The sequence below is a fragment of the Artibeus jamaicensis genome, unplaced genomic scaffold (assembly GCF_021234435.1).
Source record: "Artibeus jamaicensis isolate MK-2021 breed Jamaican fruit bat unplaced genomic scaffold, CSHL_Jam_final scaffold_474, whole genome shotgun sequence".
In the NCBI taxonomy this organism is placed as follows: Eukaryota; Metazoa; Chordata; class Mammalia; order Chiroptera; family Phyllostomidae; genus Artibeus; species Artibeus jamaicensis.
This window is the reverse complement of record NW_026522046.1, coordinates 45,397,302-45,410,063: the sequence shown is the minus strand read 5'-3', so window position 1 is coordinate 45,410,063 and position 12,762 is coordinate 45,397,302. Positions and strand designations below refer to the sequence as shown.

General features: G+C 38.9%; 1 protein-coding gene across 6 annotated transcripts in view; it reads left to right on the top strand.

Moving 5' to 3' along the window:
• The window catches only part of DYRK1A (dual specificity tyrosine phosphorylation regulated kinase 1A), a 179,940-nt gene that overhangs the window by 147,764 nt on the left and 19,414 nt on the right, over positions 1-12,762 (top strand). For all 6 annotated transcript variants that reach the window (XM_037127136.2, XM_053657723.1, XM_037127138.2 and 3 more), the window contains 4 exons: positions 885-1,073; positions 4,847-4,994; positions 9,197-9,483; positions 12,044-12,190. In XM_037127136.2, coding sequence (XP_036983031.2) covers positions 885-1,073; positions 4,847-4,994; positions 9,197-9,483; positions 12,044-12,190 — 771 coding nt within the window. The remainder of the gene's footprint in view (positions 1-884; positions 1,074-4,846; positions 4,995-9,196; positions 9,484-12,043; positions 12,191-12,762) is intronic.

The following is a 12,762-nucleotide window of genomic DNA, read 5'->3' as shown; positions in this document are numbered from 1 at the left end:
CTGTTATTAATAGTAACTTGTTGAAGCTTGTTAACGGTATTGCTACCTTGTAAACTAGAGTTTTTCTGTTACTCTATGGAACCTAATTTATAATTTCCTCAAAGTTATTTACCAGTAACTTGGACTGTTGCCTCATTGACCTATTATTTTTTTACTGGTCTTAGAAACTATTTTGTAAGGAAAACAGAAGGCAGATAGCCCAAGCTGGGAAGCAGCACCAGGGTTGTGGCCCTGAGTGTTGGGGGATGGGGTGGCTGTTTTTCCTTCATTGTTACATTATTACAGGCTGAAAAATTGAGCATGTCTGAGAATATATCATGTATGTACATTTAAATTTGCATTTATAAAATCTCCTTGCCTCATGACCAATATAAAATGGAGATTGATGGGAAAGGGTCATGAGGAAGCTTAACAGGAGGAAGATGAAAATATCCTTTATTTTGTTTGTCATTTGTTGATTATGTCAGCATATGCATAGTTTTCAAAATGCCTCATATTACACTCACAAGATCATGCCACCTCGCTGTATGTAAAGTGTACCGTAGTTTCAAAAATAAATGTAAACCGAGTCCTGTTACTCTTCTGACATGGGGTACTTTGGGCCAGTGTCTTAACGCCTTCTATTTATAAAATGTATAAGCAGTATAATTTTAAAGTGACTTTCAGTGTTGATATATTTCATTGGTTATATATCAGTGTCATACTGTAATTCAGATAGCAAGTACAGGAAATTTTTTATTTAATTTTTTGTATTTGTTATAAAGAACAAAAATTCATTGATTTCCTACCGATAGTAGATTTGTTTCTTGGTACGCCCCCCCCCCCCCCCCCCAATCTGCAGTGCTGTTTTAAATTACACTTAACCCCACGTGTTCTCGTTCCAGGTTTACTATGCAAAAAAGAAGCGGAGACACCAGCAGGGCCAGGGAGACGACTCTAGTCATAAGAAGGAGAGGAAGGTTTACAACGATGGTTACGACGACGACAACTATGACTATATTGTAAAAAACGGAGAGAAGTGGATGGATCGTTACGAAATCGACTCCTTGATAGGCAAAGGTTCCTTTGGACAGGTAATTGAATGGAAGATGCTGCATTTCATAAATCAGAACTTTTTAGTGAATCACGTTGTGTTATGTTCTTTCCTCAGTGGTATATTTTTCGGTATTTGTAAATAGAGCTAAGGAATGCATACGTGTTTGGATTACCATAGTTCTCTAAAGATAGTAAAACTGTATCAGCTGTAAAACTCCCACTGGACCTTTTTTTTCTTTATTTACTTTCTGTAGCTACTAACTACTTCAGGCTACTAAGTGATTGACTTTAATCACAAATATAGTATTATCCCTTTCATATGGGCTTTGTGTAGTCTGTGGATGATTCTTCATTATGAATGCTGGAGATGCTTACCTTCCTGTGTGATGGTCCTTTTCAGAGAGGAAAGAATTACTGTTTTCCGCTGCTACAAGCATTTTTTAAATGCTTGGGAAGCCGGGGGCCGTGCCCTGAGATTTTCTCTCAAGTCATCTTCTAACTCTGTCAGACCTCTAAGGACCAGCACTACTAATAGTGGGATGGGGTAATTCCGACGCTTTGGAAGGACCATTTCAGCAGCTTCTACCAAAGCTGATAGAAGTTCCTTGGAGTCCCACAAATGAGGTTCATCTGGAGTTCCAGAAATTCAGAACTCCAATGGACTTGTTTTTTCTTTTCATTCCTAGCCTTTTCCTTTACCCACAACTCTCCTTCCCTCACCTGCCTGCCCAGGCCGAACACAAAGCACAAAAACCTAAATACATTAGTGTTTCGTCAGCTGTGGCTGGACCAGGAGCTAGCCAGTCTTCCCCTGTATACTTTGAAAAGCCTTTTCTCTGGCTGTAGCTCCCCCAGCTCTCTACAGTGTGTGTCATTGAGTCCGGAGCTGTTCTGTTGAGGTACAGTTTACTGTTGATCTGCAATCCTTTGTTTTGTAAAGGTTGTGCAGCGAGTCAGTCATTAACTTCAATTGAGTTATCAGTACTTCTTTTGACATTTTAATGAAGAAGATAGGAGTCTTATTATTACTTGTCCTGAACTACTTAAAATTTTTTTTGTTGTTCCTCTTTCCGATATATCAAGGAGTTTTTACCGATTGCACATAATTCAGAAACTTTTTTCTTGATTTGTAACCCCTTTTCTTTTGAGTCTGGGGTTTCTCAGTGTGTGTGGTGTTTCTCTTTATGAAAATATTACTTTTTGTCAGAAGCAGCTGCTTTTCTCTAGCAAAGCTTCTTAAGGAAAGGTACTTCTGAAGCTCAGCTTTTAAGAAAGGTTATGAACACTCTCAGTGTAGGGATTGCTGTCTCCACCTTTACAATTACTCCAACACTTAGGCAGTTGTTAGCTACAGGATGTTTTTACTTTTGTGATGTCCACCAAAAGAATTATGGCCATGTAACCTACTCTCTGAACTTTGTTTCCCCTGAATACTCAGCCTCTGAGCTCAGAGAGATGCTTTCCTCCTCTTCCACTGTAATTTTTTTATACTCTAGTTCCTATGAACCTGCGAAAATACAGGCCTCTTTGACATCAAACTTGTTTTTACCAGGTCAGATCGATGCCCCTCCCTTACACTGTGGTGTGTTCAGGATTAGGACCCGCCACTCACCAGAGAATGTCTCCCTAGTGACTTGGTCAGGCTTTCTCTGAATTCTCTGCCAGGTCCTTGTTGAAGAAGGGACTCCTTCATTTCCTTGGCCAGTGGTTGTCCTTCTTGCACGTGGACATTTCCCTGGGGAGCTCAATTGGCGAGGCTCCAGACCAGTTGGATCAGACCCTCTGCAACTGAATTCAGGAAGGATATTGTTTTTTTGAATTATTGTTCAAGTACAGTTTTGTCTTTTTTTTTTTCTTTATTTATCTTTAGAGGGGAAGGGAAGGAGAGAGGGAGAGAAACATCAATGTATGGTTGCCTTTCGTGCGTCCCCTGCTGGAAACTGGCCTGCAGGGAACTGGTCTGCAACCCAGGCATGTGCCCTGACTGGGAATCGAACCGTGATTGTCTGGTTCGCGGGCCCGTGCTCAATCCACTGAGCTACACCAGCCAGGGCAGTTTTCTGTCTTTTATTCCCATCCCAGCCCACCCCCCCAGTGCTCCCCACCTCCCTCCCATTTTCACCCCCCTTAGTTGTCCATGTGTCCTTTATAGTAGTTCCTGTGGATATTGGTATTTTTAAAAACTGCCAATGAAATGTGTGAGTCGGTAAAAAAATATATTGCTTTGGCATTTAGCTGGTTAACTGTTTGCTAATTGAGTAAACAGTTGGGCCCCCTCTATGGCCTTTGTCCTGGAGACCTTTGGGACCTGGGCACCGAACTGCAGCTCTGGTGCAGCCGGTGTGTGTAGACAGTGGGAAGCACCTGGTCACTTGTTTCTGTGGGTAGCTTCTGGTTTAAGAGACAGTAGACAGTGATTTTTAGGATTGGGTGTAGCTAGAAATACTGCGTTTTTCATTCCAAGTTTGATTGCAGCTGAGTTGTTTCTACTTTGCCATTGACAGTGTATTTAACATTGAACAATACATTCAAAAAACATATATTTCATTTTTATCCTGTAATCCAGTGTTATTCAGCCCACAAGTTGGAATCACTTGGAATTTGTCTACCTTCATCTTCAGACTTTCTGAATGTGCTAAATAATGTATCTGAAACTGTGAACTATTCACATTATATACAGTATTATAAATATTACTCATTTAATTAGTTATAGTGGTTATTTGTGATTGGTAGAGACAGTTTCTTTTATCCATGTTTCTTGATTTTTATGTAAACCTTTTTGTTAGTATTAAACTTCTTTTAAATGAGTAAATTTAAAATGAGAGGTGTGTATGGTGATTTGGTCAGGAACACCTCTTAGTATTGATTCTCATTTTAAAACAATCAAAATTTTCTAATTATGGCATTTAATGTATAGAGGGGTGGGCAAAACTAAGTTTACAGTGATGAGTACAAGCAGCAGTTTATTCTCGTATTATTATTTAGTCATGACTGTGATTATTACTGCTTATTACGTGGTGTCGTAAGAACAGCTGTGGACCTACCCTTGTCCCCCTGTGTTGCAGGACTGTGCTGGTCATTCGTATTGGACTTCTTTAGTGTAAATTTTTATTTCACTTACCTAGTTTTTATCTATGAAAATCTTATTTAAAGTTAGAAAGTTATCTACATTTTTCAGCTGACTTAGAACTTTTAAAATATTTTACACTAAAATTTGGGGTTTGAACAAGGCTTGTCTCTCATTGAAGGAAGAGTTGGAAGATTGTCTTACAGTATTGTTTAGTAAGAAAGACTGGGGCACTTGTTAAAATTCATAATTTTTTAAAACATTTATTTATTTTTAGACAGAGGGGAAGGGAAGGAGAAAGAGTAGGAGAGAAACATCAGTGTGTGGTTGCCTCTCATATGTCCCCTACTGGGGATCTGGTCTGCAGCCCAGGCATGTATCCTGACTGGGAGTCAAACCGGTGATCCTTTGTTTCACAGGCCCATGCTCAATCCACTGAGCTACACCAGCCAGGGCAAAATTCATAAATTTTTAAGCAGGGAAATGATTTTGAAAGAGAGTTGTCTACTTTATGGATATTTATAAATACTATAAGGATGCAAAAGAAATTCAGTTGAAAAAATTGAGTGATTGTGAAGTAGTAGTAAACGGACGCTACTTAGTAGAAATGAAGAGGATCTCTTTTGAGTCGGAGAATGAGGAACGGAGAGTTAGGTAAATGTACCGTTAAGGTGAATTGTCAGCTGCTGAGAAATCGTTGCTATTAATGAAATAGAGACTTAATTCCTCTCTCTTCTCTTTTAGGTTGTTAAGGCCTATGACCGTGTGGAGCAAGAATGGGTTGCCATTAAAATCATAAAGAACAAGAAGGCTTTTCTAAATCAAGCCCAGATAGAAGTGCGACTCCTTGAGCTCATGAACAAACATGACACTGAGATGAAATACTACATAGGTGAGCGAGTGGGCGAGGATGGCGGCGGGCCTGACCCAGGGCAGGAACTGGACTTAATGGTCATTTTTGTATGGAAATGTGTTCGTTTTATCTTAAAGCGATTGCCTAAAAACTCAGCTGTCTGTTTCTGTCAGAGGGCATGATTTGTCTGAGTTACCTGATCTGTTAGTCAAAGTCTAAGTTTTGGGGAAGGCGCATTCCAAGTGGCTACTGTTTAGAAACAAGCCAGAGTGGTGTCTTACGGGGTTAGTGGCAGCTTACAAGTCGCATTTATTTGCTTTAATCATGTACAGTTATGTAGAGAGTCCTCTTCCTGGTGACTTGAACCTTTTTATTATAGATCAGAAGTGAGACTTAAGCTAATAATGTTCTTAATGGTTATAGAACCATTCTAAGTCAAGATCTCAGGCTCCTCCTCAGGCCGTTTGTTAATTTGGCAGCATTAAAAACTGCTGGACTTGATTACAACAGAAAAAAGATAATAGCCATCGTTTATTGAACTTCGGCCATATCCTTTGTGTTTTTTTCCACCATCTGTAATAATCATCATAGTCCTGTAAGGAAGATGGTGGTACAGACAGTTTATATTGGTCTGGCCAAAAACCAATGGCCATGTTTTTTTCATATGATGGCTCTAGTAGTGCTTAGTTGTCTTCAACTTCATTCAAGACAATTTTGTTAGATTGTATTGTGACGGCTGTCGTATCAGCGTGCATTAAAAAAAAAGAAACCAAAATTGGTGAATTTTTGTGTAGCCCTTTCAATATTGAAGATGGAAGAAAATGCGCAACATTTTTAGCATATTAAGTTGCATTATTTCAAGAAAGGTAAAAACACGACTGAGACGTAAAAAAAAAGATTTATGCACTGTATGGAGAAGGTGCTGTGACTGGTCAAACATGTTAAAGTGATTTGCGAAGTTTCTTGGTACTATTGACATTTTGGCCAAATAATTCTTTGCTGTTGGGTTGTCTTACGCACTGGAAGATGTTCAGCAGCACCCTTTGCCTCCACCCACTAGAAGCCAAAAGCAGGAAGTAGCCAACATACTTAAAATGTTCAAATTGATAAAGTATTGGTGAAAATGAAAAATGTGTCATTCGTTTTATGGAAAACACTAAATGGACTTTTTGGCCAACCCATTGTAAAGAGAAACAATACTCAAGGCTTCAGGACTCTGGAGATGGGATGTGAACCTACCTCTGCCCGACCCCAGAGGTTGTCTTTGCTTCATTTTCACATGGTATTTTTCCTGAAAAAAAAAAAAAAAAAAGAGACAGAAAAACGAAGAGAATAGTGAAGTCTAGGGCCAGTTGGTATGTGGGCAAAACATACAATTAATTATACATTCTTTAACACTATTCTTAATTAAATCTAAGATGCCAGTGGTTGTCAGGCACCAATATTTTATGTGCCACCAAGAAATAAATTGCGCCAAGCATAAATAAGCCATTTAATTTAATGATAGAGACCTTAGAATTAATTAGTTGCAAAAGTTTCTGTGGGCGTATGCATACTTAGCAACTTACATTCAGAAATTCTGGCTTTACCTGGTAAAGTGAGGTTAAATTTTATTTAACTCTTTTTTAAGAAAATAAGGAGGGACACTGTGGTGTTAATGGTTCTTTAATTCCCACCCCAAAGTAGCGGAAACAAAAAAATGTATGTTCACAGCTATAAGGTTCAGATACTCAGAGTAGATTTCATTTATGAACACCCTTCATTCCCCCACTGTACAATAAAATGAGTTTATACTATTACTTGTTCTTTCTTAGTTTCTTCTCTTTAGATATCTATTATAATCCATAGTGATAATATTATTATTAAAACCCTTTTTTTTTCCCCACATTTACTGAATGTTTGCTGTTCACTGTGACTATAACTTGTGTAAGGAGAGCCCATTTCCATTCGAGAGTCTTAGAAGCACAAGAAGGTCATTCTGAGGATGCTCAACTTAAACAGTGGTCCCTGGACATGCCTTTCCTCTTCTTACTCTTGGGTGTTGTATTGTGCGTTGATCCATTGCAGTAACGTTTTAATTCTGCTTCATTGAAAGAAAATATGTCAGGCATGTAGTAGGGGCTCAATAAATGTTAGCTAGTCTGTTCTTGTTTAATAATGACTATCATTTTTGTTCTGAGTAAACTGATTAATCATTATTAATTAGGTAAGTTATCACAGATGTTCCTTTGGATGAGTTTTTGTTTTTGTTTTTTTTTAAGTTCTTTTGGGAAGATGGTGAACGCATAAGATACTGAGGTTCTGTGTTTCAGAACAGTAAAGAAAGGACTTCTGAAGTAGATGCAGCCATACCGGTAGAGTTGATATCTGAAATGTAAAGTGTCTGAAAGTCCTGTTGCTCTTTTATGGTGGAAACTGTTTATATTTTGAAGTGATTGTTCAGTATAGTTGACTTAGATCTGAGTGTTTTAGTCTTAAGTTGTTGAACTCTTTAAAAAATCTGTACCATCTAGCATAGTTTCTTTTACGACAGTTCTTTATTGTTTTAATTTGTATTTATTGGTTTTGGAGAGCAAGAGACAGAAACATTGATTTGTTGTTCCATTTATTGCCACATTCAGTCGTGTATGTGCCCTGACCAGAGATTGAACCTGCAACCTTGGGGTATTGGGATGACGCTTCAACCAACTGAGCTTTCCTGCCAAGGCTGGCGTAATTTCTTATCTGGATTATTTAGTAACTTCTACAATCTGGTTCAAAGACAATTCAGTTTAGGTCTAAAACAAAGTCTTGCTAACCCTTTATTTTTTCTCCCCAAAGTTTAGTTTGAAAGGCTAGACAGGTGTACTTGCGTTTGAGCATTCTTTGACGATGTCTTTAATGCTTAGCACGTGGCAGGTAGTGAGTGCTGAGGAGGGAGAGCAGGAGGGGCTGAGTGGACTGATCTTCATCGGAAGCATTAAGTCCACATTCCTTTTGTAGCTGCTTCTTGACCGTATTAAGAGGTATCTTACTGTCACGTGGAGCCATGTTTTTAGTTTTAAACCTATGAATTTCAGTGATGGAGAGCAGATGGTACACATTCTTATGTAACCTTTAAGGATTGTTTTTATTTGCAGAGTATTGATTTGTACTGTAGATTTCCCACAGAGGCATGTAGTGTTTATGTAGTGTTTACTCTATTTTTAGATCATGTGTGTCAGGAGTGATCTAAAAGCAATATTGCCACCAGGATAAATCCATATATCCTCATCCTCGGGGACCAGACATTGAATACTGTCATAGTTACTTCAGGTAGATCTGTAGAGTAACCAAAACATAGGTAACCTTGACAAACAGTTGAGTTACAGGTGTTCAGTTTAAATGTATATAAGAATTTTTATAGTGAAGGGCAGCACTGGACCGAATGACCATGTTTGATGTGCAGTTAGTGTTAATACTTAAAGCACATTCTTTGAAGCAGTCGAGCAAGTATTAAGCCTTTATAGAGAGTCAACAGTGATAGCAAGTAATGTGTTCTCTTTCCCTATTCATAAGCATACTTATAATTTCTTCCTGCAATTGAGCTGTATTTTGAAGTGTTCCCAAACCTTCAGTGTTAACACAAGATGTCCCATATACTGGTTTGATGATCTAATGCTTTGATTATGAACTTTGTACCTTCCAAAGCCTGATTTTCAAACATTTGCTATATTTGCCTAAAAGAGAAAAAAATCTGTATCTTTCTCTGGCAGTTGTTACAGGAAATTGCTAGTGAAATCTAAGGCACAGCAGAGCAGGTGTGTGTCTGTGTCAGAGCCTTCCCTGGAGAGGGCTGCGCTGTCGCAGGCCAGGTCCTGGGGTGGAGCTCTGGCACGTGAGAGTCGGAGGCAGGGCTGTGAGCAGGTAAAAGGTGCCTGTCCCACCCGTGAGGGAAAAGGTACTGGAGTACTCTATTCCAAGGACTGTCTGTCGGGTTGCTACTCAGGTTTTTAGACCTGACCTAAGTCTTTAAACACAAGACATTTTGGTGGTACTTCTTACATTATATTTCTTATTGGCAGACATTGCAGCTGTCTAATAAAGCAGACGAACAATTTAGATACTCTTGATTCAAGAATGTGCAGGATGTGGATCTCCAAATTCTAACACGATTTCACTCTGCATTTGACATAGTAATGTTACAGAATTTTGAGAGGTCACACATACCTTCATTTTATTGGTTCATGTATAATTTTAAATGAAACTCTTTTCTCTTTCAGTGCATTTGAAACGCCACTTTATGTTTCGAAACCATCTCTGTTTAGTTTTTGAAATGCTGTCCTACAACCTCTATGACCTACTGAGGAACACCAATTTTCGAGGGGTCTCTTTGAACCTAACACGAAAGTTTGCACAGCAGATGTGCACTGCACTGCTTTTCCTTGCGACTCCAGAACTTAGCATCATTCACTGTGATCTAAAACCCGAGAATATCCTTCTCTGTAACCCCAAACGCAGTGCAATCAAGATTGTTGACTTTGGCAGTTCTTGTCAGTTGGGGCAGCGGGTAAGTATGCTTCAGGAGTTGTGAATTAACTAGAATTAGGTAAAATCGTGTCGGAAGCTATGGGAAGTGTTATTAATGTGTATACAGTATGGATGCAATTACAGAATGGCTGTCTTGAAAAGGTAGCACTTGAATTAACTTGTGTTGATACCTGTTTTGTGGAAATGCCTTTTAAAATGTGACTAGTAATACTTTAAATTGGAAGGTACTGGTTTTTCAAAGTGGATTTTAAATATTACTGTATGCTAATAGACTGAGACAGTAGGTGGTGAGTGAGTTAAATGTTAGGTGACTTGTAGCACCTTGTAGAAAAAATGACCTGTATTTTTCAGATAGAGGTTGTAGTGTAAATCTGGGGAAATTCTAATGCTAGAACATTCAATCACTGCTGTAAAATACTTCCCTAATGATAGAGCAAGAGAAATATTTTCCTAAATAAAACTAATGGGTTAAAAAATATAGATAACTTGGTATTCCACATGGGAATATAATACAGAAATTGCATAGTTGGTAGACATACTTGTTCTGATAAATAAATTAAAATATTTTTCTTATATAAATTCTGAAGCTTGTCCCAACTGGTTTTCTGCAGATTGCTAAAAATAGACATGGCTATAGCAAAACATAAATTTAGGTTTAGGTGACTTAGGAAAGGAAGTTTTTTCTAATATTTATTTTTTTGTAGCATTATTTCTCACATTTTCCTGAACAGTGTTTTAGGTCTAAACTAGAAGTTAGAGGTTGTTCTCTTCTTGGGAAGATGTAGGATCACCATTTGAATAATATTTTACTGTGTTAAACACCGTTCCTTTTTGCTTGAAAGTATTGAGACTGCATTATTTTTTAAAAGAAGGAAAAGCACAATAACTTACATGTATTAGTATTTTATACTGCCTCTCCATTTTCTGTTTTTGCAAATTAGTAAGATGTCCTGTCTGGGTCAGTGCTTTTCTGGGCTTCAAATACAGCAGATCAATTTAATCTGGGGGGTTTGTAGCCAGCTCACAGGATTGTCTGGCTTTTTGTTATTTTTTTATTTTCTGCAAATTTTATGGCAGCAGTGCTATATAGATAATTGAAATAATTTTCAAAATTGAAGGTGTGGGATGGAAAGTTTGCTGTTTCGGATGCCTTTGAAAGTCAGGAGATGCTCAGAGCTGTTTATGCGGGGTGGCGTGTGTATTGACTGGAAAACACACACTCTTCCTAGAGTTACTTGACTAGGTTCTACACTTGGGAAAACATTTTCTCTATTTGAACCAAGTTCTGTCATAATATCCAACACAGTCTCTCGCCAGCCAAACAGAGACAACTGTCCCTTTAGCTCAGTGACTTGTAACCACGTGGGAAATCATTTCCAAAATACACATGCACTGGCTGTGCCCTAGGTCTCTTGGTTCAGCATCAGAAGGTGGCAGGGCAGGTGAATTTCACAGAGCATTCAGAGATTCTGGTGCGCAGCCTTTTAGATGACCCTGTTGCCACCGTAACCAAACTACGTGTGAAGGTGACAGACTGACTTGCATTTAGGTGGGACATAAGATCATCTCAGTAGCGGAGTCTTTGGGACTCAGCAGTGATGTTAGTTTATAAACACTGGGAAATGTAACCCTTCTTCCTGGTCCCTTTGAATTAGACTTTCTTTTCTGAGAATACTGTAAGATGGGGTTTACTTGCCCAAGAAGCAAGAGATTACTCTTGGAAACTTGGCTGGAGACGGAGGGGGGAGCCACGTTCCTGGCTGCCTGGTCTGAGTGTTCACTTAGAAAGTTTAGTTAGGAGGATTTTATTTCTTAGTTGGTTTTTAAAAAATAAGTCTTTGCCAGTATTTCTAGATATAAATTTATAATGGCTAAATGAAAATGAATTGGTCTCTCAAGACAGTTTCAGATTACCTCATTGAAAAGAACCCATTGCAGTATTTTCTTTTCTAAGAAGTCTTAGATTGAGGTGAGAAGGGGACAGAACAGAGATGGGACTGATTAACCAGAAACAACTTCTGTTGCATCTGTACATGGCAATGTTTCTAGGGTTAACCTGTGGCACTAGTGCAGTGCCGATGACCGGGTTTTCCTTTACATGGTGCTCAGTTTGTTTGACTCTTACTGCGGAAATACATTCCAACCTAAGTTACCCTAAAGAAGGTTAATCTTATAAATACAGTTTAGCTGTTAACGGTAAACCCTAGTGCCAGCAATAGCAACAACATAATTAATAGAGAAATAAATTATTCTCAATATCTTCTTATAATAAGGCATGCTTGTTTTAAGATGCATCTTGATTACTAGTTAGGACTGGACTAAATGAGAAGACTTTATTTAGTTTTATACATTTTGCATTTCACAGGCAGATTAACCACTCCTTGGACATTTTTAGTTCTTTAAACAATATTTGTAGTCTATTATTGAAATCAGTAAAAGAAACCCTAATTTACGAAGTAATCTATTATTGTTTTTGTTGTTACTATTTTGTTAACATTAGATTAGTGTTCTTAACCTAGTGTAGACTACAATAAACAAAACTTATTTTGGAATTAATACTAGTTTGAAATATATTTCAGATATACCAGTATATTCAGAGTCGCTTTTACCGGTCTCCAGAGGTGCTACTGGGAATGCCTTACGACCTTGCTATCGACATGTGGTCCCTTGGGTGTATTTTGGTTGAAATGCACACTGGAGAACCTCTGTTCAGTGGCGCCAATGAGGTACGTGGCGGGCTCTCTGTCCTGGCTCTCTGTCCTGTCCCTGCTGCCACAGTTGTGCTTCCGATCCGGGACAGCACAACCTGAGAGCTGTCTGCAGGACACGACGTCTGCTTACCGACGTAGTCATTGCAGCGTCGGGGTAGTTCTGAATTTATGTTACTCATCTTTTTCACTTACCATGTAATGGTCAGGTGGGTGTGAGATCTTCAAATCTGCTAATAAAGGAGATTAATAAAACAGATAAAACATTAAATACTTGGGTGAGGATTTTACAAACTTTAAGCATAATACCAGAAAAAGACGCAGTGGAGGAGTGGGGCCACCTGACGGCAGTGTGAGTGCGCCTTGCATCTCGGGTGTGCTTTGGAGTGAGAGGAGTGCTCACCATCGGGCCTGCGGGTAACGTAGGGCAGATCGGTTGCAGCATTTTAGAGCTACAGGCTGCGTATCACTCTTCTCGTCCCCGGCAGGGCAGGGAGAGGCCACACTCCCTCACAGTCACATGAGTTGAATTGGCTTTGGTTGGCTTTAACAGTGTTCACCTGTGTGGTAATAAAGGGTAAAGTGGGTCA